The sequence below is a fragment of the Parathielavia appendiculata genome (assembly GCF_033297405.1).
Source record: "Parathielavia appendiculata strain CBS 731.68 unplaced genomic scaffold N657scaffold_1, whole genome shotgun sequence".
NCBI lineage: Eukaryota > Fungi > Ascomycota > Sordariomycetes > Sordariales > Chaetomiaceae > Parathielavia > Parathielavia appendiculata.
In genome coordinates, this window is record NW_026944220.1 from 501,901 (window position 1) to 529,730 (window position 27,830).

At 56.3% G+C, this 27,830-nt stretch overlaps 8 protein-coding genes across 8 annotated transcripts; 3 read left to right on the forward strand and 5 right to left on the reverse strand.

Moving 5' to 3' along the window:
- Positions 1–3,312: 3,312 nt before the first annotated feature.
- Positions 3,313–8,581, forward strand: N657DRAFT_676020 (uncharacterized protein; the record flags this gene model as incomplete). The annotated part of the gene is made up of 5 exons (XM_062795864.1): positions 3,313–3,723; positions 3,782–3,808; positions 3,865–3,964; positions 4,036–8,098; positions 8,158–8,581. The coding sequence occupies 5 exons, from the start codon at positions 3,313–3,315 to the stop codon at positions 8,579–8,581; spliced, it is 5,025 nt and encodes a 1,674-aa protein (XP_062651971.1).
- Positions 8,582–9,259: 678 nt separating this feature from the next.
- On the reverse strand, positions 9,260–9,736 carry N657DRAFT_7722 (uncharacterized protein). Its single transcript, XM_062797540.1, has one exon. It carries the CDS (start codon positions 9,646–9,648, stop codon positions 9,376–9,378), a length of 273 nt encoding a protein of 90 aa, XP_062651972.1. The 5' UTR covers positions 9,649–9,736; the 3' UTR covers positions 9,260–9,375.
- Positions 9,737–9,823: 87 nt separating this feature from the next.
- N657DRAFT_563508 (DHS-like NAD/FAD-binding domain-containing protein) lies at positions 9,824–11,758 on the reverse strand (the record flags this gene model as incomplete). Its single annotated transcript, XM_062788218.1, has 2 exons — positions 9,824–11,463; positions 11,533–11,758. 2 exons carry the CDS (start codon positions 11,756–11,758, stop codon positions 9,824–9,826), a joined length of 1,866 nt encoding a protein of 621 aa, XP_062651973.1.
- Positions 11,759–12,983: 1,225 nt separating this feature from the next.
- Positions 12,984–17,319, forward strand: N657DRAFT_638626 (uncharacterized protein). The gene is made up of 6 exons (XM_062791629.1): positions 12,984–14,079; positions 14,135–14,384; positions 14,440–14,873; positions 14,936–15,155; positions 15,228–15,347; positions 15,412–17,319. Exons 1-6 carry the CDS (start codon positions 13,438–13,440, stop codon positions 17,112–17,114), a joined length of 3,369 nt encoding a protein of 1,122 aa, XP_062651974.1. The 5' UTR covers positions 12,984–13,437; the 3' UTR covers positions 17,115–17,319.
- Positions 17,113–19,070, reverse strand: N657DRAFT_584939 (uncharacterized protein). Its single transcript, XM_062789773.1, has 2 exons — positions 18,514–19,070; positions 17,113–18,454 (listed from the first exon to the last, which is right to left on the reverse strand). Exons 1-2 carry the CDS (start codon positions 18,719–18,721, stop codon positions 17,376–17,378), a joined length of 1,287 nt encoding a protein of 428 aa, XP_062651975.1. The 5' UTR covers positions 18,722–19,070; the 3' UTR covers positions 17,113–17,375.
- N657DRAFT_638629 (uncharacterized protein) lies at positions 19,063–20,258 on the reverse strand. The gene is made up of 3 exons (XM_062791630.1): positions 19,859–20,258; positions 19,417–19,782; positions 19,063–19,324 (listed from the first exon to the last, which is right to left on the reverse strand). The coding sequence occupies exons 1-3, from the start codon at positions 20,019–20,021 to the stop codon at positions 19,245–19,247; spliced, it is 609 nt and encodes a 202-aa protein (XP_062651976.1). The 5' UTR covers positions 20,022–20,258; the 3' UTR covers positions 19,063–19,244.
- Positions 20,259–22,899: 2,641 nt separating this feature from the next.
- Positions 22,900–24,051, forward strand: N657DRAFT_560874 (uncharacterized protein; the record flags this gene model as incomplete). The annotated part of the gene is made up of 2 exons (XM_062788013.1): positions 22,900–23,551; positions 23,651–24,051. 2 exons carry the CDS (start codon positions 22,900–22,902, stop codon positions 24,049–24,051), a joined length of 1,053 nt encoding a protein of 350 aa, XP_062651977.1.
- A 190-nt stretch (positions 24,052–24,241) lies between these two features.
- Positions 24,242–25,810, reverse strand: N657DRAFT_685793 (glycoside hydrolase family 16 protein). The gene is made up of 2 exons (XM_062796800.1): positions 25,406–25,810; positions 24,242–25,322 (listed from the first exon to the last, which is right to left on the reverse strand). The coding sequence occupies exons 1-2, from the start codon at positions 25,759–25,761 to the stop codon at positions 24,641–24,643; spliced, it is 1,038 nt and encodes a 345-aa protein (XP_062651978.1). The 5' UTR covers positions 25,762–25,810; the 3' UTR covers positions 24,242–24,640.
- Between the last annotated feature and the right edge of the window lie 2,020 nt (positions 25,811–27,830).

Below are 27,830 nucleotides of genomic sequence, written 5' to 3' on the forward strand. Positions count from 1 at the left end.
CGACGACGATGACGTAGTCGTCAGGACGCAGGAGCGACCGGATGATGCGGGCGGCGCTCAATCTCTGCTTGACATCGAGGTACGATGACGGCTCGTCGAACATGTATCTGGCAAGAGTCAGTTTAGTAGTCACAGAGCGTAGTGAGGACCATAGGCTTACACATCGGCCTTCTGCACGCAGACGGTACCGATGGCGAAACGCTGAAGCTCACCACCAGAAAGGAGGGTAACGTCACGGTCATAGATGTGGCGAAGCTCTACCTTGTGTCAGTCGACTAAACGGGCTGCCGCAGGAAGAAGAGGGGGGCCTACCCAGTGTGTCAAGCACCTGGTCCAGGTTGTCAAGCGTGCAGCGGCTTTCAATCAAAGCCTTGACGCTCTTATCAGCGGCGCGAACCGCCTTGGGAATCTGGTCGACATATTGCGGCTTGACGACGGCCTTGAGGTCATCCTCGAGTAACTTGGTGAAGTAGTCTGTTAGGGATTGTCAATGACTTTGCGAGCTTCAGCTAGAAGTGCGGTAGGTAGCCCTTACTCTGCAATTCAGAGCCGCGGAAGTACTTGATCACATCCTCCCAGTCGGGAGGGTTATCAAATCTGCCCAGATTGGGCTTGAGCTTCCCGCTCAAGATCTTGAGAGCCGTACTCTTGCCAATACCGTTAGTTCCCACCAGACCCAAGACGTTGCCAGGCCTCGGCATGGGAAGACGGTGGAGCTTGAAGCTGTTGGCGGAATAGCGGTGGGTGATTTGACTTTCAAGGTTCGTAGGCAGATTGATGATGGTGATGGCGCCGAACGGGCAGCGCTTCGGGCAGATACCGCAACCAATGCATAGCTGCTCAGAGATGAAGGCGATGCGGGATTCGGGTGTCACCTTCACGGCCTCGTGTTAGCCCACCGCAATCGCAATTCAGGGACGGCCAGGGTCTTTGGTATACCTCGATCTGTCTAACTGTCAGCTGCTGGGCATCAGAAACGGGGTTTGAGGAAAGCATACGCAGAGCTTGCCGGACCGCACCACAGGGCACGACTTCTTGCACTCTTGACGGCATTTCTATTCCTGTCAGCGCCATCTCCGCTGCTGCTACATATCTTTTCTGTGCGCACACCTTCGGTTTGCACTGTCGATATCCATCGTCAGCTTGGATCCATCATTTTCCATGGGAAGGCAACCAGTTGGTAGAGGAGTCGGGCGTACCTTGTCGCTGTTGACAATGGCGACACTGTCAGAGGGTTAGCGCATGCCCATACAAATTGCCGTACTTCTGCGTCCCGCGTCCTGATTCCGTCTTCTTCTGCGCCGGGAAGCATACCGAGTGAGTTTGTCCGCCATGGTGCTGGTTGTCCAGAGGGTTTCTAGGGGGCAAAGCTGGGTCTGACGCCTGTTTCTTGATCTCAGAAGCTGAATGAGAACACTTGAGTGGTTCCCTGGAACAAAGCACGAAGTACTCGATGCGCAAGTTCTTGCGGTCGCAGGAGTTGGCAGGGCGCGAGAGAGATGATGCCAAAAAAGGAGGGGCAGTTCACTGTGGGTCAAAAACCGGCCAGCGATAATGCCACTGACAATGACATTGGTGTTGTGGAGGGGCAGGGCAAAATGGCACGACCCACTTATTCCACACAGATTGGAAGGAAGGCGGTGTTGGCGGTAAGCTTGAATGTGCCGCATTTGATAGGCCAACAGCTCCATCCATGCCCGAAGCTCCTGGTGAACTCCGTCACCTGCCGTTCCCACTCAGGAACAACGGCGGCCAGCGTCAACCTGGATCTTAGGAGACAACGTTGGCAAGCCAATATGCCTGGGGCTGACCTTACAGTTCAATGGAGTTGTACTGATTTTCTACAGTTGCTAAGCACATGACAAGATCTACCACCCTAGATCCCTAGTTATCGACCTTCCTACCTGTCCTTGGGAGCATCTGGTTCCAGGCACTTGTCTGGTTCTGCCCCCAACCGTTCTGCACTTCCATACCTAAGGTTATGTTCATGACAGGTACTTATTTTAGGTAAGACACGCATTCAAAAAGCACGGCTTTCTGTCTGCGGCCGTGATATTGAAGTAATCTCATCGTGCACGCCGTCGGATGTCGGCGGCGAGGGGAAACCGTCTTGATATTCCGTGATCCCGTTGTCACGGCTCTGTCAGTGCGCGGACAACGTTCGCTCACATTCCGGCGGTACCAGTATAACAGCACGGCGTGCACCTCACCAACGAGTCCCGTTCCATTGCTGCTGCTAGTCCAGTCTCCTCTTCTTCACTCGTACTCTACGCTTTCACTGAACATTGCACCGCCACAGCCCAGATTAACCTTCAATCCTACACTCCATCTGCTGCTGGATCAACATAGCAGAAGAAGGCATCGAAAAGTTGAGCATTTGTTCCAATTGGTTGTTATTGAAAGTGGAAACTGCTTTACATCCACCGAAAAGCTCCAGCAATATATTTCCAGTTATCTGAGGTATGTTCAGTCCTGGCGCGCCTCTGATGTGAGACCAACCGACCGTCATTATTCCGGGCTGCAGTTGAGATTCGAGGGCGGCCAGGCCTCAGCCTCACCTGACAGGCTGTTGGAACTTGGGGGCCAATCCAGACCAGGGCAGGAAGTGGGGCCAGAAGCAGCCAGCTGCCAGATCAGCAATGAGCACAAGCCACCAGTGCCTGCTCCAATTCAGCATTTTCCGTTCTTTCTCCTCTACGAGTCCGACCGACCACCGCTGCGAAATTCCGCTACACCATCATCACTAAACCACACTGGGGTCGAGTCCTTCGCAACACCCCACCCCAGCTTTGTTGGCAACAGACCTTGAGCAAGTCGAAACACCGGTTCGCTGCCTGGAGGTTATTGTCCAGTGGCCTGTAAGTTATTGCCCTTGCTTGTGCTTTGCTTGCACCCTCAACCACGTTGTGACCCGCCGCGTTTTGTCCATCAAAACCGCCATCGATCCTGGCACACGCCCATCGAGGCGCCGCTCAAGATGCCTTCCGGCGCCCTCTGACACTCGAATTTTGATGGAAAACGATGGCGCGATGCGGCCGATGTCATCCAGCTACCGCACTCAGTGCGCTCGCTCGCTGAGGGCCGCAATCGCTGCCTGTCATCGGTCATAGCCTCGTCTATAGTACTTACACGCCTTGGATGCGACAAGCATCATTGAAACCTGGCTGTTGCTTATTTTCCGCAATTGCTTGCTGATTACGGGTCGCCGGAGTCCGCTCATGCTAAAGCTGTCGATTGCGATTCCCTAACTGTCTCAGACCCTGTGCTGACACCGTCGTCTTGCAGCGGGCAGCTCGAGCTCCGAAGATCACCATGTCAACATCACCAGATCCCGGTCCGGTGAATGGGCACACGCGTCTCTCTGCCGACGGACCTAGCACGCGTGTGGACGATACCAGCCAGAGTGACAGCGGCCTTTCAGACGCTCAGCCCGCTGTGGTTGATGCCGCTACCTCTGAGTCAGACGACGCCGCCGGCTCGCAGGACGAGGGTCCCGAGTTTGCTCCTGACGAGCAGGAAGACCCTTCTGACTCCAGCGATCACGATGCCTCGGACGATGGCGACTTCGATGTCCCAGACAGGTCTGCCTCCGTACAAAGCAACGCCGCTTCCGACCGCGCCGCCTCAGTCTCGGTTCGCCCTGCCGTCAAGCGGAAAGCCGCCCAAGTAATAGAAGATGAATATATGCGAGAAAACCCCGAGTTGTATGGCCTGAGACGTAGTGTACGATGATTCCCTACCGTGTCCCCTGTGCTCCGCAGCTGACACTCGGTTCACATAGTCGCGTCCCATCCAACGCCGGAAGCTCGTTAGTACTCTCTACAGGTGGCCACCTCAAGCTGTGCGCTGACTCTCGCTGGACAGGTCGATTCAGACGACGAAGAGGAAGGATCCGAGTCTGATGTCGCCCAGGCGCCCCGGAAGGCGGCCAATAAGCGTCGTCGCCTCGAGCGGTCCCTGCCTGGTGCGTAGAATCTCAATTTCTGAACATGACCGTGTTGCCCGGCTGTGGCTAATATTTTCTTGCTTTGACAGCTTCCAAGCGAGGTACACCGGCCCGCCAGACCTCTGCTGACGATTCAGACTCCGATACCTACGGCGGCGCGAAAGCCCGCAGCTTCCGGAAAAAGGCTCGCCGGCAACAAGAGCTACAGCCCGAACTGGCCCTCGTCGAGAAGCGATGGTCCAGCCGCCGCGCTGCTCAAGTCTCGGTTGGTGCCTACCAAGAAAGCGACGCCGATGAGGATGACGGAGAGGATGGGGCTACCCCGAACTACTGGGCCGCCGGTGTGGAAGACAACTCGCCCTACATTGAAAAGATCCTCCGCCACCGCCCCAAAGAAGGCGTTGAACTCACACCTGACGCTACCCGCCACGACTTTGAGTATTACATCAAGTGGCAGGGGAAGTCGCATCTCCACAACACCTGGGAGACGACCGAGACTGTTGCTGGGTTCCGTGGATTTCGCCGGCTCGAAAACTACTACAAGAAGACGGTGGAATACGAGCTTGACTTAAAGTTCGGCGGTGACGAAATCAGCCCCGAGCAACGCGAGCAATGGTTGCTGGACCGCGAACGCGAAGAAGAGGCCCTGGCAGACTACACCAAGGTTGAGCGTGTTGTTGCCGTTCGTGATGGTGACGACGGCCGCGAGTACTTTGTCAAGTGGAAAGGGCTCCAGTATGATGAGTGTACTTGGGAAGATGCTTCCCTAATTAGCAGTCATGCCCAGGACAAGATCGACCAGTTCTTGGACCGGACATCGCGCTCCTGGCAGTCGGATAAGAAGCAAACGAACCCCGAAACCCGCTCGAGGATGACCAAGCTGGAGAAGCAGCCATCTTACATCAAGGGCGGCGAACTTCGCGAATTCCAAATGAAGGGCCTCAATTTCCTTGCACTCAACTGGACTCGCGCCAATAACGTCATCCTGGCTGATGAGATGGGTCTCGGCAAGACAGTCCAGACGGTCTCGTTCCTCAGCTGGCTGCGCAACGACCGTGGCCAGGAAGGGCCGTTCCTTGTCGTAGCGCCTCTCAGTGTGATCCCAGCATGGTGCGACACCTTCAACCACTGGGCTCCAGATCTCAACTACGTTGTCTATCTTGGGCCCGAGGCGGCTCGTGCCAACATTCGCGAATACGAGCTCTTCGTCGACGGCAACCCAAAGAAGACTAAATTTAACGTCTTGGTGACATCGTACGACTATATCCTCGCCGATTCCGACCATCTCAAGGGCATCAAATGGCAGGTTCTCGCCGTCGACGAAGCCCACCGCCTCAAGAACCGCGAGTCACAGTTATACGCCAAGCTTAACAGCTTCGGCGTCCCTTGCAAGGTCCTCATCACTGGTACACCAATCCAGAACAACCTTGCCGAGCTGTCAGCGCTCCTGGATTTCCTCAACCCCGGCAAGGTCCTGATCGACGAGGAGCTTGAGTTGCTGTCGACCGCGGATAACAAAGAGGCCACCGACGAGCAGCAAGACGAGGCCAAACGGTTGAAGACACAAGAGAAGCTCCGCGAGCTGCACACCGCCATCGCACCATTCATCCTGCGTCGAACCAAGGAGACGGTCGAGCAAGATTTGCCGCCCAAGACCGAAAAGATCATCCGGGTCGAACTGTCGGACGTTCAGTTAGAGTATTACAAGAACATCCTCACGCGAAACTACGCTGCACTCAGTGATGCGAGCAACGGTCATAAACAATCGCTGCTCAATATCATGATGGAGTTGAAGAAAGTCAGCAACCATCCATACATGTTCCAGGGTGCCGAGGAGCGGGTCCTCGCTGGCAGTTCCCGTCGCGAGGACCAAATCAAGGGTCTCATCACAAGCAGTGGCAAGATGATGCTGCTGGACCAGCTTCTTGCCAAGCTGAAAAAGGATGGCCATCGGGTTCTGATTTTTAGTCAGATGGTCAAGATGCTGGACATACTGGGCGACTATCTCCGAGTGCGGGGGTACCAGTTCCAGCGCCTCGACGGCACAATCCCCGCCGGCCCTCGCCGCATGGCCATCAACCATTTCAACGCCGAAGACAGCGATGACTTCTGCTTTCTCTTATCAACGAGGGCTGGCGGTCTCGGCATCAACCTGATGACCGCTGACACAGTCATTATCTACGACTCGGACTGGAATCCGCAGGCCGACCTGCAAGCGATGGCACGGGCCCACCGGATTGGGCAGAAGAGACCTGTCAACGTCTATCGCCTGGTTGCGAAGCAAACCATTGAGGAGGAAGTTGTCAAACGTGCGCGCAACAAGCTTTTCCTCGAGTACCTTACCATACAGGCTGGCGTCACGGATGAGGGTAAGGCCCTCCGTGAGCAGTTCAAGGAACATGGCTTGAAGATCGACGAGGCAAAGACCGCCGAGGATATCTCCATGATCCTCAAGATGCGGTCTCAGAATTTGTTTGAGCAGTCTGGCAATCAAGAAAAGCTGGAGCAGCTCGACATCGATGCAATTCTCGAGAATGCAGAAGTCACAAAGACAGACATCGATGACAAGATCAATCTCAGCAGCGGCGGAATCGACTGGGATAACTGGATGCAAGTCACCGACGTCAAGGTAGATGACTTGAACCTTGACTGGGACCAGATCATCCCTGCCGACCAGCTTGCCGCCATCAAGGCGGAGGAGGAGAAGAAGATGCATGATGAATATCTGGCAAGGGCCATGGAAGAAAGCGCACCCCGCAAAGCTGCGCTCAAGGGCTCTAAAAAGAGCGTTGAAACAGAACGGGCTGAGCGTCTCGCCAAAAAGAGGCAGCGCGAAAGGCAGGAGCAAGAAGACTTAGAGGAGCAACGAGCGCTGCTTCAAGACCCGCGTCGTCCTCTCAACGAGAAGGAGACCCGCAATCTCATCCGCGCATTTTTCCGCTACGGCTACTTCGACGACCGCGAAGACGAAATCGTTCATGACGCTCGCCTGAGCGACCGAGACCACGGCTTCCTCAAGTCCATCATCGAGGATTTGGTTGCTGTGAGCAAGCGGGCTGTGGATGAGAACAATGAGAAGCTGCGCGAGGAAGAAGAGAGAGCCGGAAAGCCGCTTGCGAAAAAGGATAAGAAAGCTGTCTTGGTCGATTTTGGGGAGGTCCGCAAGGTCAACGCCGAGACTGTCGTCGAACGTCCGCCCCAACTAAGGCTGTTGCGCCGTGTGCTCCGAGAGCACGGTGGTGCCTTGACGTTCAGACTAAACGAGGCCAGCAAAGCGGCCCAGTATTCATGCGAATGGGGGGCCCGAGAAGACGCCATGTTACTCGTGGGCATTGACAAATACGGCTTTGGTGCTTGGACGCAGATCCGGGACGACCCGGAGTTACAGATGCGCGACAAATTCTTCCTCGAAGAACACCGAGTGGACAAGAAGGAGGAGCGTAAGAGGGCCGAGGAGAAAGTGATCCAGTCTCCAGGAGCTGTCCACCTGGTCCGGCGGTCCGAGTATCTCTTGTCTGTGCTCATGGCCAAGTACGCAGATGACGCGAACGCTAAGAAGGCCGTGGAGAACCATCACCGCAGCAAAAAGCTGTTGACGAACGGCATACGTCGCGGCGACGGTAGCTCTGTCTCGGCCTCGCCGGCTCCACCCCTTTCCAAGAAGCCGAGCCAGCACCGTGACCGCGATCATCACCGGTCGTACAGCAACGCCAACGACCGCGGTACGCCTCGGCCGGACAAGCGAAAGTATCCCGAGGATTACGAGGATCGCAGCTCCAAGCACCGGCGGCTGGAAGCTGACAGCAAGCATGAAAAGAAAGCCAAGGACAAGGAAACGGAGAAACCCAAGTTGGATCCCGAGACTATGGAGCGGTACAAACGTGACAGGCAAAAAGCGGTTGAGCGGTTCCAGGAGCTGGCCAAACTTCGCGACGACGAAATTGACAGCTCAGACAACGCACAGCTTGTTTGGTCCGTTTTACGGCCACTCAGGCCAAACATGGAGCGCATCATGCGTTCCATGGAGCAAGTTCCCGTTAAGAAGGAGCGGGCCAAGCTCCTTGGCGAGGAGATACTCATATTTGGCAACTTCCTAAAGGGCTTGCGGGGGCAAAACGGCAACGATCTTGACAGCTTGGAGCCCCAGTTTTGGTAAGTGCCCCTATGCGATCGTTGCGTTGCTCACGGCTAGATACTAACGACCGTCCCAGGAACTTTCTGTCCTCGATCTGGCCCATAGGAAATGTCAGGGTGTCTGGGAATCGACTTCAGAAAATGTTCCGCGAGCTTTCTAACAAGGATAGGGAGAAGCAAGCAGAAGCCCCTGCCAACGACCAGAGGCGTGTGAAGAACCCGGACCTAGAGGATGGGGAGATTGCGAGCGACCGCGAGGAACGCCGCGCCCGGGATCCGTACCGCGACGACCGGCGACAGGACCGTCGCGAGGAGAGGCGTGAAGAAAGGCGCGACGAGAGACGAGACGACCGTAGGGAGGAGCCCACACGCCGCAACTATTATGAAGACGGCGACCGCCTGAATTTTTACCGCCATCGCCGGCCGGACAACAGGAATGTCCCCGTCCGGCATTCGTCGTGGCAGAGCCGGAGTCCGCCGGCCCGGCGTAGTCCTTACTGAAGGGCAAGACCGCAGTGTTGATATCGTTTTCCCGCCGCTCTAGCATTGTCATTAGCATTGTCATTGTTCTTGTCAATTGACATAACCCGCCGTCCGTTATCCTACCGATTCTATACAAGCATGCATTGGGCTTGGCGCATTTGGGGGGTGTGATGTGCGTTTTTTCGTTTTGTTCCTTCTGTGTGTTCTCAACCCGCAACCGATAAAATTCCATGTTTTGGGGCCTGCATCATTTGATGGATCACGGAGCGACGAAAGAGAAGGCGCCATGGCATCATTTTCGAGGGGTCCAGAGAGAGGTTCAGCAGGACTGAGTAGTGAAGTTCAAGTTTTATTATGCGGCAGGCACATGGAGCGAGGGGAGTGGAGAAAGAAAAGGGTCTTGTGCATATTAGCATTGCTCGAGCTGTGGTTTGTGACACGACCGCGGTGTTTTCATGTCTCGGGCTTCATTACGCTGTGACCTTGGCTATGGTCACAGTTTTACGGATGGTACAATGGCAATCTTTTTCGGTTGGACGAGGGGGGCCGAGGAAGGGGAGTGGCATAACGTTAACATGAGCTAGATCATGTAGAATATTGCTTTTTTCAATGCAGACGAGCGTGGTCGTGAACCAAGGATCCTCAGCGGACTCATCATCTTGTCTAATATCAACAAAACAGCCATGATAGACGAACAAGATGATGAGAACAGGACTGCCCGAGTAGATAGAGAGGCCAGCGGGCATGTCCCTGTACCACCCAAGTCCTCAGCTGCCCTAATAAACAAAGTGATTTTCCTCTACCACATCTGACTAGTAGTGCAGTCCCTCTCGAGGAGAATCCGATGTCGTCGCTGCTGAACTCCCATCCATTAACAGAATTAGAGTCCCGCCAATCTCCATACAACAACTGCGGTTGCATATCACACCCCGCTCAAAACCAAGACCCAGGGGTATTATATATCCCAACCAACACTCTGGCCAGGGGTTTCGCTGCTTTTTACCCCAGGAGAGCAGCCCAACAACACCACATGCAACCAACCCACCCCAGTCGGGCTTAAGTAGCCGCATAGTCAGACGTCGCATACTGTTGTTACAAGCGGTTTCCACTTCCCAAATCCACCTCCCGAGGAACAGTCGTATCTATGGGTGGGTGGCAGGCAACACTCCCCGTGTGGTAGTTGACATACGCCCTTCTCTCGGCGTCCCAACCTCCCCCATCTGCTCACAGGAAACCCCATTTTCTCATCAATACAATCAATCAATCAATCAGGTGCCCCATACTCCTAGGCTTGGACTTCGGTGAAATCGTCGCGGCTACGCCCGGGGCGTTATCCGCATTGGTATTCTCGGTCGGCGTCCTAGGCGGTTCAGAAGACGCTGACGCTGCTGTCCCCTTTCCCTCGGCCGCTGCCCAACCAAGCGCACCAAGAGGACCGCTGCTGTTTGATGGCGGTGGGTGCGGGGAGACTTTGAGCGGGGAGGGCTTCTTGCCGACACTGGGTGTGGGCCGCAACGAAGGGAGGCTAAGATAATCGCCGGGAAGATCCAGGGGAGAGGAAAGGTCGGAGGAAGAGGAGTCGGCTTCTTCTTCGGAAGATGGCCGATTCTGTGGCGTCTTGGCGTTGTCCTTGTCCTTGGACGGGACTGCCGCCGCTGCTGCTGCCTTGATCGTGCGGAAGGTCTGGTCAAGCCTGTTTCTGGGCTTGATTGGCTCCTTCTTTGGCTGTCTGGGATTCCGCTTGTTTGTGGCACCCTTTCGTGGTTTGGCCGCTGGTTTTGAGACGGCCGAATTACCGAAGACGAGCGTGCTCTGCTTCGTTGCGGGTTTTGCCATCGGCTTGACCGAGGGAAGAGGGCTCCGGACCCGGGGGCTGGCGCTGGGCGTGGGCATACCGCCGTTTCTGAGGAGCTTGGGTTCTCGGCCCGCGGCTGACGGCGCCTCCACTGAAGAGCCGAAGCCTTCCTGATCCACGCTTGTCCGGCGCCTGGCCTCGAGAAGCACGTCGATTCTACCGCGATTCAGGCAGTCTGCGCACCGCTTCTCCCTCTGCTCGTCGCCACTTATCATGTACGTGTCCGGTTCGCCGATGTCTTGTTGATCCCAGCGCGGTAGGCTGACCAGCTCGGCAATGTCGTCGCACTTTCCCCTCACGACAAGATCCCAGCAATCCTTGAACTCGACGCCTTGCGGCTCAGGTTCGAGGTTGATCCAAGCGGTTATGCCGTCCCGCCGGCTCCTGGTCAGCTGGCACATCTCCTTGACGATGCGCCGCACTCCGGGAATCTTTAAACTTGTGCCCACCACGATAACGGCATCGGGCACCCTGCGCAGGTCGGCCTTGGACACGTTGCCGATGGCTTCCTCGTCCGGGTTGTACTCGTTGTACAGGACGATCCGCGGACGCAGCCTGCCGATGCCATGGCTCCGCTTTCCGGCGAAGGTTGTCCGGACCTGATCCTGCTCTTTGCAGTTCTCGCACAGCGGGGGTTCGGGACCCTGGAATAAGGACGCGTTGAAGGGTTCCAGGTGGCCACACTTTGTGCACACCATCTTCTCGAGCCCGCCATGGAGCTGGATGGTGGTCGGCCAGGGGCCCTTGCAGTTCAATGGGACCGTGGTCGCGAGCGGCGGCATCTGGGTGTCGAGGGTATCGATATTCTGGCTATACATGCGCATAAGTCTGCCTTCGGCAGCAATCGAGGCCAACATGTGGTGGAACGGGGTCGGCTTCGCGCCGGCCGTCATCTGGGCCAGCTCACGGACCATGGCATGGAATGACTCGGTGGACGAATCATGCTTGTACACTGACGCGTCAAAGAGATGCTTGCCGCATGCCTTGAGCTTGTGCTGACCACGGAGGGTCGCGAAGAGGCCCGTGGAGGAGCGGAAATCGGGAACTGGTAGAGCAAGAGTTGTTAGCGACTGCGACAGGTATTGTGCCGGACCAATTGAAAAAGGGAACATACTGCCAGCCGATACCGAGATGCCAGCGCCGGCAATGACGACGATTTTCTTCTTCTTCCTCAGGGCCGAAATGAGCCTCTCGAGATTCTCATCCTCCCCGTCACCGCGGGGATTTTCGAGGTCGATGTAGGCAGTCGTGCGCGGCTTCGTGGGGCCAGCAGTGCGTCGGCGCTTGGCCGGAGGGGGGCCATCTGTTCGCACGCGGATCTCGTCGGTGGATTCTGCCATGCCGAAGGGCTTCAAGGGCGACGCGGTCCCGGGGGTCAGGGTGCTGAAGCTGGAACTGGGCGAAGGATAGCGTTGAGAAATGTCTAGCACCGGGCTAGGTGGAGAGGGCGACTGCGAGAGGACCGAGAGCGGGGATGACGGAGGTGAGGAAGACTGGTGATGTTGCCTCGGCGACGCCATTGCTGTCAGGGCGTGCGCTCGGCTGGGTGGAGGCGGCACAAGAGGAAGCTGGCTGTCAGAGAAAGCGAATCGGCGCAGGCGCAGATGCAGAGGTGGTGCGGAAGGAACGACCGAGATCCCTGCGGGAAAGGATGGAGGGTGCGACGTTATATCATGGCCGAGAAGTCCAGCTCGCGTGTTGTTGGCACTCTTTCCCCCTCTCTTTAAGAGCAATGATCATATAAACGTAAGTATCTGCCAGATTAACAATAACAGCGATCACCGGCGGGGCTTTCGCGTCCAGTCGCGTAAATGGTGTGAATCAGATGAAAAGGTACAAGACAGGTAAAAATCAGCGCGCGTTCATTGTGACATGAAGCTGATTTTTTGGGCTGGGACATTTGTTGCCGGAGGTGTTGGCGTTCTTCGACGAGGCGCGGGCCCTGCGGCAGCCAGTCACAGCAAAAGGGTATTCCACTGAACCAGGGATGCGAGCCGGGATTGGCAAAGCACATAACAAAATTACGTTACGTACCAATAGTTACGAAGGTGATAATACACCGTACCTAAGGTAAGGTAGGTTGCTACCTTAGCAATGTGGATGGCAAGTAGAGGGACTAGGTAGTCCAAGTCACCTACCCTAGGTACGCACTCCAATGCACTGGGGACTATCCATGTTGGACTTCAGCAAGTTTGTTGGCGTATGCTTTGCAAGAAATTTGCACCATGTGCCAGTGGTCAACCCTTCAAATCTAGAATACAATTGCACGGTAAGTTAACTCTTCAATGGAATGAGCCGATCTCTATCCGCCTCTCCGTTGTCACTCCGGGTTGAGTCGGCATCGCAGATACTCGGAACGCGGCAATTGGAAAAAGAAAGTCGTACAAGCGTGACTCTCCTGTGGTAATTGATGTTGCCAGTATCTATCTGCACCACTCTTTTCTTTTCTCGAGTCTGAAACAGATCGCTGAAGAATGACGTACCAAACTTCCTTCAATCAATTCCGTGGGTCTCTTTGGACCCACAAGCACAACGCAACCCAGTTGCCCGGAAACGGAGGTCTTCCAGGTTCCTGGCAGCCTGCAGGTAACGAAGCAGCCACGAAGACTGAACCACAGTGTCTCCGATTCCAACGGAACTTTGCCTTGGTTTGTACTCGCGTACCCCGTACATTGTAAGATTCCTGATTGATACTCCTTTCCAGGTTGATAAACTGGATACCAGGTCTTTCATGGTGATGTGTAGATGAGAAAGACAACTACTGCATGAGCACCCACGGTGCATAATGACCTGGGTATTGAGCAGTAGGTCGTTTCTGGTCCGCCTGACGCGGTCTGCTCTTTATTCTTTGTATCCCGGAGTTGCGCGATATCGCTCCAGTTAACCAACACTTCTCAACTTATACAACTCTCGGACACTCACGCAGCACCAAGCAAGCCAACAACCACGACACACTCTTCAACAAGCTTTTCTGAACCAGTGTCTGTTTGGTTAGTGGTGCTTGTTGCCCAACCACGCTATGAGCGCCCAGGACATGTCTCTCCTGATGGAGGACCACGCCATGAGCGTCGATGGAGACATTGGGAATCTCGACGTAATGCAAGGCCTAGATGGCATGGAGGTTATGGGGGCTATGGATGGCATGGAGAGCATGGGGAGCGCCATGGCGCTGGACGACGTCGACCTCTTTGGGGATCCCGTCATGGACGACCCCCTTGGGGGCCCCCTTGGCGCTCCCTCGCCGCGGTCCTTCCCGAGCAAGCATCTGCAGCAACGCCTGGATGACCTGCGCACCCGCGGCTGCTGCCAGACCATTGCCTGGTCGCGCCAGGGCACCATTGCTTCCGTCGCCAAGGACGCCATGTCCATAGACCTGCGCTTCATCCGCTGCAACCCGGACACCACCGAGTGGGAGCTGAGCGAACCCGCCTCCTGGTCCCCGTCCTCAAGTGCCGCCCCCTTCGTCCACCTGGCCTGGTCCCCCAGCGTGAGCCCGGAGCTCGCCGTCCTCGACGCCCACGGCCGCATCACCGTCCTGGGCTTCTCCATTGCCAACAACCAACCCTATCCCGCCCGTCGCTGGGAAAGTGACGTTGTCGACGATCTCCACGCCATCGTCGGCTGCTACTGGCTTCCCTTGGGGATGGCACAGAACAAGCCAGTAAGCCATCTTCTTTCTCCCAATGCCGAACGCCCGCTCTGACTAATATACCAAGTTTTATGTAAGCCATGGACCCGCCATCATAAACCAGTCCGAACACCGGTACGAGCATCAATTCCACCAGGCTTTTGGTCCCTGGCATCCCAACCCGGCCAAGAGTGCGTTGCTATGTGTCACGACAAGTGGTTCACTCAAGTTGTTGTTCACGGCGAACAGCCAACGACCCGAGGAGACGGCCATTGAGCTTGAGAGCGTCACGTCATCGGACGAACTCATCACCCACGCCTCGCTTTGTTCAGACAAGAGTATGTATCCCCCATTCGCATTCCCACAGGTCATGAAGCTGATACAGGTCGCTAGACACTCTGTTGATCGCCCTCGCGACCGCCTCAAAACAACTGAGGATTGTGCGCGTACAAATCCAATGGGGCGTACCTCAAGTCGACAAGCAGGTGCCTCCTGGCAGCGTGCCCCTGAGGCCGTCGCTCAAAGAGAGTCATGTGGCCGTGACCAGCTGGTTCCAGCATGGCCCTGGTGAATCAGCCTTGGACGTGCCCATGGCTCAGCTCTCACACATCGAGATGCTTCCCTCCGTCCCCGCCATGCAGGCCCAGCCCATGAGTCATGCTCTTGTCCTGACAGTGCGGTCCTACATCCCACAGGACGGCTCTCCGTACCATCAAAATGGTCAGAGCATCATTGACCGCTGGGAGGTCGTCAATGACCAGCCTCAGGCCCTCCACCCGGCTTTTGAACAGTTAGGGTCCAAGAACGGCGCTGCATCCGCACCTCCTGTAGGTCCATCCGGCAAGCTGACCCCGAGTGGTGCCACAAGGACGGCTAACCCGGGTTCTAGACCACGGCGCGGCTACGCAGACTCGACCCGATCATACTGCCCAAAATCGTTGTCACCATCACAACAACACAATTTGGCAGGGTGCTCTGTTTTGCATTCAGCGATAGCACCATCCAGTACCGGGATCGCTTCACCATGAATGAGTTGTATACCGAGCAGAACACCAACAGCATTATGCATCCACTACAGGCTGGATTCCGGTTCGACAGTGGTGTCCCATGTGAGCATTCCTTTGGCCCATCACAACAGCCAGTCTCTCTTGCGTCTCGTTGACACCAACTTCCCCCCTCAGGTCTTCAAGTGGCCTTCTCCCCCACCAACTGCTCCTTCGTCCAGATCTGCGACGACTCGACAGTTAAATGGGTCAGGTTACAGTACCCAATGCACGACCCAAATGCGGAGCTGCAACCTGGTAAGTAGTGACCATCCTCTGCTCCGAATACAAGTTCCCAAGGCTCACTCACTCGGGCCATCAGCCGATCAAAAGTCGGTACTACTCGCGTTGACGGTCGCCTCATCCGCCATCGCGGTGAACCAGGCCGCCTGCGACGACGTCTTGGCAATAGCGCGGCCATTTGCGCAGAGACCAGAGTTCGCAAACGCATGGGTGCGAGAAATGGTCAACATGCTCAAAATCACGGTCGACTATTCGGAGGAGACGCACCACGACCAGCTCGTGCGCAACACACTGCTGCAGCACTGCTTCAGCGTCATCAACCATCTCGGCTACCGCGGAGACTTCAGGGCCCCGTCCCCTAGCGGCAAGTTCGCCATGCTCGCCCTAGGCCTGCGGAACATCTTTGTCGTCATCACGGTGGCCAGCAACACGGCGATAGGCTTCAAGGAGAAGCTGAACCCGCTGGACGACCCAGACGTCGTGCACGCCGTGGCCGGTTGCACCCAGTGGGGACTCTCTCTGTTCGCCTGGCTCATGGACGCCCTCCTCGACCTGGTCAGCGATAAGGAGGTCAAGTCCATCCTGAGCGACCCGAAGCGCTTTCCCGAGCTCGTCAAATATCTCCCGCCGAACCAGTACATCCCGCTGCAGATGATCCTCTGCTCCTCGACTCGAGGCCTCTTGTTAGCGGCTTGCCGTCGACTCATGCACGTCGAGACGGTCAGCAGTCGCGCCACTCAATACTACGAGAACCGAATCCAGCAGCAGCAACAAACACAAGACCTGTCCGCAGCCGCCGCGTTACGCCCCCACCCACAGCTCTACCAGGCCTATCAGCGGCTGTCCCTCTCCGTCTCGGACCCGCTCGTCAAAGTGTCCGACTTTGAGCACCTGCTGAGCGAGCTGGCCAGCGACATCCACGCGGCCTACAAAACCACCCTCTCGGGCCTCGGCGCGGTCAAGATGAAGGCCGCCGCCGCCGCCTCCTCCCAGCAGCAGCAGCACGCCGGCAACAACCTGACGGAGCAGCAGCAGCAGCAGCAGATTTCCGAGCAGCTCATCAAGAAGGCGCAGGCGCACTGCGAGCTGGACCTGCTCCTGGGCGGGAACCCGCCGCCCATGTTCCGCGAGGTGCTGCTAAAGCTCGTCACCGCCACCCTGCCCGCCTTCCTGCGCGACCACAACAACACCAAAACGGACCGCGCCGCGCTGTACCTGGCCAGACACCCCTTGCTCGGAGTGCACGACGATGCGAGGTTCTTGGCGATGAGGAAATCTGCGGGTGCCTACGTCGACGTGTTTAAGCGGTGCGAACTGGTAGTCGGCGAAACTCCCCGGGCCCGGTCGATGCAGGGCGGCGCCGGAGCGGCAGCAGCAACAGCCAACAACAACAACAGCAACAGTCATTCTAGGAGTATGACGACAACGGTGCCGGCCAAACGGAAGGCTGCCAACGCCAACAACGGGGAAGAAGCGGTGGCAGCCAAAGCAGGGGGCGCCACCGCCCCCGCCGGTGGAATCAATAATGAGAACGACATCAACGAGGGCAATGGGATGGCACACTGGAGGATGTCGATGCAGGGAAGCTGGACCGGCATTGGTGGGGCCGGCGGCGACAACAACAACAACAGCGGCTGCCCGCAGTGGCGCCGGTGCGTGCGCTGCGCGGCCGTCATGGAGGACATTTGGAGCGCGAAGCCCGGCTATCACTTCCTCTTGACGCAGCAGAGGAAATGCCCCTGCGGAGGGAGCTGGGCGACCGTGCCCAGGAGGAGGGTTTAAGGGGGGCGCCAGGCGGTTCGGTCGCCAGTTGGAGGTTTTGGGGGGGACGAGGAAAGACTAAACAGGTTGCAAGATCGTTGTCTTAGGGCCAATGTGGCTTTTTGAAATGACGGAAGAGGAATCGGAAGTTCAGCGGGGGTTTGGTTTGGCAGGCAAATAGCATATACCACCAGGAAGTGAGTCCGGGATCTGTTGCATCTCAAATTCAATATTTGCTTCGATCACCCAGGTATTTCCACAGCCCCTCGTTTTATTAACTCGTCATTCCCTCTCCCCCTCCCAGAGAAAACCCTGCTCCATGCCCGGAATCAAGGACCTCAGGGCCATGCCATAATCGCCGCCGTTAGGCGTCCGCAGCAGCGTGTGGATATGGAACTTGGCCGGCTCCTTGTTGGTCAAGAAGACGCCCGAGTGGTGGTCAAACTCGACAATGATGACGGGGCTCTGGAGGCGGTAATAAAAGGCGTCGTCGTCCCCGAACCCGCCGATCCAGCAAAAGTACGTCTCGTGAAACCACTCCTCAATCTCGCCCATCCGCGCCTCCCTCGCCCGCGCCGGCAGGTACAGCAGGTACTCGCGCAGGATTGCCCTCACCAGCTCCTTTTGCGGCGATTCCATCTCGGACACCAGCACCCCCTCGTACGGCACGACGCGGTTGTCGCGGTAGGCGCCGCACAGATGCCGCTGGTCGTCGTGGTTCCACCGGCCCTCAGGCATGGCCGGGTCCCGGAGCAACTTGTACACTTGCGCGCGGCGCTGTTTCTCGGCGTCCAGGCTCTGCATCAGCCGCAAGCCGAGCGTCTCCTCCTCCTGCAGGATGCGCGTGCCCCGGTAAGGGCCCGAGTCGATCAGGTTTGGCTCGGCGCCCGTGAACCAAGGGGAGATGACGGCCTGGGCCTTGTACAGGAAAACGTTGAGGCAGAGGTGATGGCCGTAGAAGGAGAAGCCCCAGGGGAACGTCTCGGAGGGAGCGCCGAAGAGGACCAGGTTGTACGAGAACTCGTTCATGACGCGCGGCGAGTTGACCAGGTCGCCCAGGAAGCCGTTTATGCGCATCGCGGCAAGGGCTTTGGCGTAACCCTCGGGCGAGAGGGTCGCTTCGAGCAAGGCGAGGGCGGCGGCGCGGGTGGCCGGGTTCACCTCGTCGAGGCGAATGCCCTTGTCGGAGAGGAGGAACTCCGGGTTGGACCAGGAGCGCCACTCGGGCGAGTCGATGTGGTGGCTTACGAGGGAGAGCTGGGCCCGGGTGAGCCGGGAGAGGAGGGCGTTGGCCGCGGAGACGATGGCTGTGATGGGCATACCGTCGTCTCGGAGGCGAAATAGGTCTGGGCGGACGCGACCTGAGCAACAAAAGTGTGAGTGAGCTGCGATATTGAAAGGGTGGAAGAGACTGGCAGACCATCGTTGGTGATACCCTTGAAGGGCTCCTGGAACAGCTGGCGCCAGTGCAGATACAGGCCGTGCAGCCATGGCGGGACGCCGCTCTCCTTGAATGCCTTTGCGTACTCATGAGCGTCCTGCTTCTGCATGGTGGTGAAGCGGGGAATGCTGAGATCAGGGAGGTGCTGGCGGTAGGCAGCGCCGCTGTGTTGGTCGTCTGAGGCCATGGTGATGCTGACTTAGGCTGCTTGACCCGAAGACTGTGAGATGAAATCGAAGATGAGATGGAAGGATTGAACCAGACAAACAATCAAGTGATCGTGGCCTGAGACGTGACGTGCAACTCCCCACTCGGGAGCTGCGCGGTCCCTGACAACGACCCATCCGGAGGTTGAAGTACAGCCCTCCGGCCGGAATCTGGAGGCAAAACTATGACCCGGAGAGCTTGCTGAATTCACGGATGCTGCAAACGGAGAGAGCCTGGCCGGATATTCCGAGGATGGCTCGGTGGGGTCCCATGTTGTGGGGGGGTATCGGGGGATCTGCCCCTCCCCCGCTGTTTAGACGGACCACTGTTAACACCTCCCCTTGCACACACTGGACTGCAGTGGAGCAGGCATGAGTGCAGTGCATAGGTTGGTGAGAACGCGGCAATCTGTGGTTTGTCGGCATCGAGATGCTCCATACCTTATTATCAGCCTGCTATTACTGTAGAAAGAGTAAAGGGATGTCCAAAAACACATCAGCTGCTCACAGAGCCTTAAACTTGACATGAAACAGATCGATGGCCTTCCTCAACACCCTCAGCTCGTGGATATTGTCCTGAATAGCTGCAGTTTTATGGACCACGCCATTAGCATCAGTACACCTCTTCAACAACGGAGAACCATCAAAGGGAGGGGGAAAGGAATCAAGGACTCACCTCCAGGCTGCCCCTTAGCCTCCAAATGAGCCTCCCTACTTGTCCACCCAATAACCATTCTCACCAACTTTTCATTCTCACCCCCCCTGTTACCATTGCCATTGCCATCCCCATCCGTCAAGCCAACGCCCTCCCCAACCGCAGCACCCCTGTAACCCTCAGGCGGATTGTCATCCACGGCGCCCACAAACCGTCGCACGTTCTCCACGAACCCATCCTCGGCACCAAACGCCGTAAACACCTCGGTGCAGGGGCCGCTCAGCACCGAGCTCCAGGCCTGCGGAACCGCAAAGGCAAGCGTCTCGTGTGCGCCGAGCGACGACGAGCAGTATAAGCCGCGCGCTGCTTTGGCGACGGAGGACCACTCTAAGGTATCCAGGCTGATGAGTGTCCCTCTGATAATATCCCCGCCCAAAAACCAGCAGCCCAGGAGGCAACTTACCGGTGCACAAGATCCCCGTTTCAGGTTCCTCCATCTTCACACCAAAGAAGGCCCGTTGGAAACCGCTCTGCTGCTTGAGCTCTTCCAAGACCGCGGCTGAGGGAGCCTGCGTTTGGCTGAGAGCCTGAAAGACGACGACCGATGATGGAATCGTTGCTGACATGCTGTCTTTCGCCTTAAGGCTGCACACGCTGTGACGAGCTAACTTGCTTGCCCCACCAGGACATCAAGTTCGTTGTGGATGAAGAGGAAGCAATCAGACCAACGTCATGACCGGTGCACCAATGCATTTGTGATCCCTCTCGGCAGGTGCCCACTTGCCCGCTTGAGAAGCACACCTCGCCGCCCGGGACACCATCACCACATGTGGGATACTCTCAAGTCGAGAGCAACAGAAATTGGCGACAATGCCGAGCTTGAATTTGAGGATGTCCGAACTAAACTACCGTATCTAGGTCGAGAATCACAACAGCATCTCTCCCACTGAACACAAGTCCCCACCCGGAGTCACCTTGTCAAAAAGCAGAAAACAATACGGAAAAAAGAAGAAAAAAAAGGAGCAAAAAGGGGTAACCCTCATCAAAACACCAACGCCGTATAACAGCACCCGATGATGGGCTTGGTGACAGGCGACGTGCAGCACACCGGCCACCGAGAGAATGCGACCAGCCCAGCGCACTGCCCAGTGCCAATCACGCTGCCAGCGAGCGTTTCGAAGCGCACCTTCGTTTCAGAACGTACAATCCCCCGGTAGCCACACCGGAGAATCATACGTTCAGTGAACCTCCTCCGCAAAAAGTGAGTTAGCCAGTTCCTGAAGTCGAAGGGCGGCTCGTCTTCACACATACCGGCCGAGTCCGAGACGCTGGCTCCGGAGCAAAGTAGCCCTCTGCACGCGGTCTGCTCCCAATGTTCCCTCCCCTGTAAAGGGATCGATAGGGAGCTCCGGCATGTCGCCCTTACTACAGTATCACGCTTGTCTCCTTCGAAAGGTCCCACTTGCTGGGTGAGTGACACCGAAACCCTCTCGCCCAGCAACACCTTGCGGTAGTGAGGGCCCGCTCCATCGATGTAAACCCATCTGTTTACACCGTGTTGTTTCCATCGAAAACGCAAATCAATGGCGAAGCGACCTGGAGCGCAGGGGAGGCGGCCGCCATGGTAATGGTTGCAAATGCGGTCGACTCGATTGTAGTCCACCGACCGTGATGCCTTGATCTGCGAGGTCGGGGTGCTGGTGGACGTCGGACGGAACGAGTCGCACTCCTGGATGATCCCGTGGATCTTGCTCCACTGACTCACTGAGGCCCTCTTGGACCTCTTGAAGGAAAGTGATTGGACTTCAAGTGTGAGTCTGTCGAGGGGCCTTTTATTGCCCTGCCCAGGACAAGACCTCACCAAAGGTCAACCGCGGTCCTAGCACCGCTGTGTAAGCAGGGGATCAAGCACCAGGCGCAGTGAAGGCAGGCACTCACCTCAGATTCGCCACAGAACCCGAAACCGACGTTGGAGACAGACATGACAGTCATTCTTCGAGTCCTCGGGGTCCTCAACCAGCCATGCATCATCGGTGTATCGCCCTCTCCAGTGTTTAGGACGCCGCAGGATCAAGCGTGTAGCCGAACGACCTGGACAACTGTGAGCACCGACTCAGGCGTGGACTCCAATGTCAGATGTGAGACTAACCTCGCAAGGGAAGACGCGCGGTGAGGGGGGCTGAGCTGGCGGATCGAAGGAAGCAGGAACTTGGGTTGACGTTTTTGTGGTTGTTGGCACCGGACCAAACTGACGGAGCGAGCACCCTAAATGGTGGTAATATTCTTGACTGACCGACGGAGCTGGCGAGGTTAGCAGATGGTGAGCACCTTCTTGATTTCGTGGGTGGTGGTGCATGGCCGTGGAAGCAGAAATCAACACGGCGTCGGACACAGATTGGTTGTTGAAAGCCAAGTTGGCTGAACGGCAGGGCGGTCGGCGTGGAAAGCAGATGACCGAATGATATGGCCTACTGTGGGCTCAAGAGATCACTCGTGTGGTCAAGGTGGTCGTTCTGGGCTGAGCATTACCATGGTCAGAATGGAATGTGAGAAATGAGGGGGATAGGAGAGGTGAAGAGGATGGAAAAAAGAACTGGAACAAGTGGGCGAGAACATGGCTAAATACCGGGGGACGGACTCAGAGACGAGCTCCTGTGATTGCCTCGAGGCGCGGTCTTGGATGAGGTGGAAGGAGGCGGCATACCATGATTACAACCCCGGGCTGAAGGAAGAGGGACTCTGGGGAGCTGCCATCCTCCCCAAAGCAGCCCAGTCAGCCATCTGATTGAAGGGGCGGCGGGATGCCTGACAGGCATTTGGGCATCTGGCTCCGAGTCCACGATGGAGCACCATCTTTGAGGAAATGCTGCCTGCCTTGTTTGAGGTCGATACACTCGAGGGCACGGCCGAGAAGGAAGATCTCTGGATGGAAGGCATTGAACAGTCAGTCGCCTACCTGGTCGACCCTGGCCTAGGAAATCGCCCCGGCTCCGTGAGGACACCGGCCCAAAGCACCGGTGAGATCAAGGACTTGCCGCTTTCCCAGAGGTCACATCATCCCAAGACGGCACTTGCACTACAAAACCCCAGCGATTTTCGTCATGCTTCTAGTATGCAGTGATTTACTGCAAATCGGAAGGTTTAATTCTTTGCCTCCTGCCACCGGGCATGACGGTGGATCGTACTTTCCGTCCACCAAGATCGGCAGCCACATCAACGGCAATGCAGAGACACTGGATCCGACTTGGGGCATTCACGTCCAATACCTGACGTACCTACCTTACGGACTCCGCGAGCCCCTTCGAGATCCATGAATGGCTGCAACCCAAATCTCCACTGTCAATCATTAAATTTCGGTGGGAGGAAGTTCGAGTCAAGGTTCCGTGGTCTCCCATGGGGTTACTGGGCGATGAAGCAACTTCCGACACCTTTCAAGGACGACGAGACAATCAGACCTCACCTTCCTTCTCGAACCTAAATCTCCGGTGAATGCACCTGGCTTCAATGGACACCTTCGAGGCAACCAAAACCGACCGATTCCACCAGTCCCTCAGCAGCGCATGGGCCAGCTTCCTCGGTGCCCAGCATTGCAATCACAAAGTCGATACACTTAGGAAGACGCTCGAAGGGCACATCCACCAGACCAACCTAAGCCTATCGTCTGTTCGGTGCGATGGCGAGAATCGGCACGAACAGCTTGTCACGGCAATCGCAGAGTCCAAGTCCAGAATTGAACAACACGCCGCCGAGCTCAAGGACGCAATCGCCTTCCAACGGAATCTCTCCACTCTTCAGCAAGAGACCAGCAATGAGAGCAAGGATGCATCAAGAAAAGTGACGGAGTTGTCCAAGCAAGTCCGGACGCAGCAGGAGGGCCTAGACGGGTTGCGGTCTAGCACGTCTCACGATATCAGAACCATCCAAGAGCAGTGCCGTCTGGCGCTTGAGAGAGTTGACTCCCTTCAAGAGGAGCTGAAGGAGGCCATGGCGCAGAGGATGGATTTCGAACAGAAAGTGGCCGCACTCGAGAGCCAAGTCAAGTCAATCACGCAGACATACAACTGTCTTTCTGAAGACAGTGTCAGGTTCTTGGGCGAGATCCATTCCCGGCGAGCCGAGCTGATCATTTTACTGAACAAACAATGCATTAATGTCAGTCCTCAGCACCCTCTGCACCCGTACATCGAGATGGGCCTCTCAATCCCAGAAGATCCGCCTGTCCACGGGCTGCATCATGGGGATCACCCGCCCCGAGCCTCGCAAGGCGACGAACACAGCCGCGCGCCGATCAACACCCCGCCGCCGGCTCCAAAGAGAAGATCAGAAGAGGAACCCCTCGAACTACCACTCAAACGACCGCACCCTTCCAACAACCGCAGCCAGGACATCCGCTCTCTCTACCTCGTCTTCCGAGACCGGTACAAAACCAGCCCGCCAAAGTCAGACACGGCCTTCATCTGGGAATTTCTCGGCTGCATCGAGGACCCGGCCATGTCCAAGCACATTCAAGACTCGCTCGCCGCCATCCTCCCGGAGCATGTCACGCCCAGCCGGGACACGAGACGCAAGAATCCGCGCAGGCACATCGACATCTCCAAGGGCCTGACATGGCGGAAGTTCCGGGAGGCTCTGGTTAAGATTCCTGAGCCGTCTTAAGCAGGGGGTGATTGAAAACGGACGGTGTTTGGGGCTTCTGTGTGGTTCGGGGTGTTGAACGAAGTGGATCGTTGCTCATGTCTTCAAGATAGGCTACAGACTTACTGAATACTTTGCTGGATTTGCTCGGCGTACGATAACCATGTAGCGGCAGCGGGAGGAGGGGTCCTATACCAAAGTCGAATGCCCTTGACATTTGCGGTTCTGATCCTGCCTTTAAGCATAACGATAGGCAAGGGCCCTGGCTCAGTGCCAGGAAATTTGCCTCCAAGTCGACGCGGCCCCGTTGATGTGAAACCTAAAACGAAAACAAACCTGCCCTTGGCCATTACACGCTCAGAAATACACACTAGGTGAAGTAGCTAACCACATGTTCCTCAGGTATCCATAGGGCACACTGCCAGAAACCCACACGCCTCACCACTCTTTATTGACCATTACAATCTCCCAACGCCTCGTGCTGAAGCACCACACCCTGCTATACCGGCTCAACAACCCACTTTCCATAACCCCGAAAAAAGCAAAACCCATAACCAGCCCATCCCTCCATAAACCCCGCCAGAAAGAAGAAACGGATTAGGAGGAAAACTCAAGCCCACCGCCGCCTCGCCTCAACAACCCCTTCTTTCCTCCCAGCAACATCCCTCCTCCCCATGCTCGTCCTTGCCGCACCGCCCTGACTCTCCTCCTCCCTCGCCGCTATCTCTACCCCAGAAGAACCAGCAACCTGATACACCCGAATCGTGTTAACCAGCCAATACGCCTGGGTAAACGCCTCGGGGTGGGCGCCGACAAAGTCCTCGCATCGGGCGGCCAGCGCCGCGCACGTCTGGTCGGCAGCCCACACCCTGCCGGCCCAGTCGCCGCAAAAGGCCGTGTTTAAGACGAGGTTGTGGTTGGCAAAGTGCTTGGCGAGGGGGCAGCTTGACGGGCTGCCGACGAAGGCAGCTAGGGGTGTGCCGAAGGTGGATGGGTTTGGTGATGGGGGGGAGTTGTTATTGTTGGTGGTGGTGGAGGAGAGTTGAGTGGCGAGAGGGCTGCCCCGCGAAAAGAACCAGACCTTGATAGAGGCGTCTGTCCACTCGAGTGCGTAGACGCCGCCGCCTGCGGCGTTGAAGCCGGCGCCGTAGTTGTTGGAGACGCCGGGGTTGTGCTGGGTGCAGCCCTCGTTGCCTTGGCAGTTGGGGGAGAGCTTGGTCCCGGGGAGTGAGCCTGCGTTGGTCACGGAACAGCCCGGGCCGGTGTGGAGCGTGACCGAGTTGGAGATCTGGCTGTTCACGCCTTGATGATGTCAACCTCGCCCGAGTTGGGCCAGTTGGGGCCGAACATCCAGAACGCCGGCCAGAGACCTCACGAGCCGGATCCTCCTGCGCCGGCGGGCATGTGGGCAATGTCTGCGATGAAGAGTCCCTTGGTGTAGGACGTTCTGGACGTGACGCGGACTGAAGGGCGCCCGGTGGTGGTGATGTTGGTGTAGTCGACGCCGAGGTAGACACCGCCCTGCGCGAAGCCTGCTAGGCCGTCGCGGCTGGCCGTGGCAGCATCGACGTATTTGACGAAACCGTGTGTTGGGTCTGGCTGAGTGAAGGAGGTGAACACGTTGGAGAAGTTGGTGGAGTCAAACACATCGACGATGTTGTAGTTAGAGGCAGCTCCCGCTGAGCTGGCTGTAAGAGCCAAACTGGCAAAGCCGAACGCTGGCCGGACCATGCTGCTTCCCGAGGGCTTTGATCACCCCTTTTCGTATATCTCGAAGTGGCCTCAACTCGGAAGACCTACTTCCTGAGCTTCCAGTGTGTGGTAAATGAGCAAATATCAGTTGGCTGCCCCTGGCAGATGTGTGCTGAGACCGAGGCCTGAAGCTCGAGACAACTGGTTGTCAACCTAAGACTTTGGCAACCCTTCTAAGTGATTCGAGTTAAGTGGCGGTTCCTGGGTCTGGAAGAGGCACCCGTTCGTGAAGTGAGCGTGGAAGGACACCTGGGTCTAGGAATGACGATATCTTGACAATAGCATTGACAGGTACGTGTCAACAGGAAAGCCGAGCGTCAAGAGTGGGCAAGCAACTGAGCAACTCGAGCTAGAAAATAAGAAAGAGCACAGAAGCTGAAGTTGAAGCTCAATAGCTATAGCCGCAAAAGGAACGATGGCTGTGGCCAAACCGTGAACCGGAAGAATGCAGGGATGGAATGGAATGGTCAAGAGGAGGCTGCGGTTGAGAAAGATGCCGATATGTCACCAGAGACAGGCATGGATGCACTTTGAATCTGCATGCAGCTCTGGATTCGAAACCAAAAGCGCCAAGCTACCCGTCAGAGGCCGCCAGGCAAAGTCTAACATGATGAGCCATGGTGTTTCGGCCTCGGCAGCAGTCACGGATGTCGAGGAAGGGGGGAAAGCTTGAGCCGCCCAAATTAGTGGGGTGAAACGGAACGATGCAACTGGCCAGTGGTAGCAGCATGGCATGTCAAAATGATTTCAATCGAATCTTGATCGGAACGGTCAAGACATGTATCACAACCCGGTTTCGGGATGTTGAGAAATCAGAGTTCGACTCCGAAGGGAAAACTGTTTGAAACTCGGCCCCGGCTCTGTTTGTTGAGTATTCGATGAGCAACGACATCCAGTTAATCTTGTGATTCTGAATTCGGTCCACTTCCGCAACCCAGTCAACAGTTGTAAAGGAGGCAGGATACAGCCCAGAGAAGGAGCTTGAAACCGGATGGCGATGAATTTCTCGGTGTTGTTGAAGTTGGAAGAAGTGAGAGCCAATCAACTGTTTTCCGGGGAGCACTTCTTGGCGCCCATGGTGGGGCCAGGTGCAACAGTAAGGGTCAGGGATAGCATTCTGACATCTGGTGAGATGTGATGAACTTCCGCCCAACGGAATACCAGTGGCATGAATTTGATATAATGTTGCGGGGTTTAGTAACTTACAGCAAGACATCTTATTTTGGATAGAAGCCATCAAATCCCACAGTACAAAGCAGCGTCGGCACCATTAGGCGGGGTGGAAGCCCACATTATCAACACAAGGCACACGACAAACAGCACTATGGAGAGTGCCCTAATCTTGATTCCATGTCCAAGCTCACCAACGCAAGCCAATCTCTCTATAGTATGCCACCCTTCACTTAAGAAGAAAAAGAGAGAAAAGCAGAAAAGGATGGGGCAAGGGAAAGGGAAAGAAGGAAAGAAGGGAGAGGAAGGAGGAAGGAATAGGAAAGTGATAGGTGGTTGGAACGGTGAATGGACAAGGGCAGAGTCGACGGCGAGAAGCAGTGAAAGGAGGGTACATAAAGTGATCCTGATACAACATATTTGTCACAGAGTCCGGGTGTTACCAGCTTGCCTGAGTACAATGCCATGATGATTGAAGAAAGCGTTCGGTTTGTCTCCAGAACTCCCATTCCTGATACCATTGCCTTTAACCTGCGGTCTTCGGTGTGTCTGAGCACTGTACAAGAGCAAATCAACACGCTGCTCACAGGTAATCTACGCTACCATTTGCACCGGCATATACTGAAGACAAAACAAAACTCCATACAATGCACCATATACGCCTTAGAACTCGCCCCGCCTGAATTCCTCCAGGACCATTCATGTGAAAGGAAACAATTGGCTCCGGAAGTTAGGTACCGAATCCCGCTCCGGGGAAGCTGTGCCGGAAGCCCGCCTTTTATGGATCAGGCACAAGTTCCCAGCGTCCCGCTAAAGGTGCTGACGGCAAAACGGGATAATCATCCACCCGTTCTGGGGTCCACCCAGCTAAAGTCATT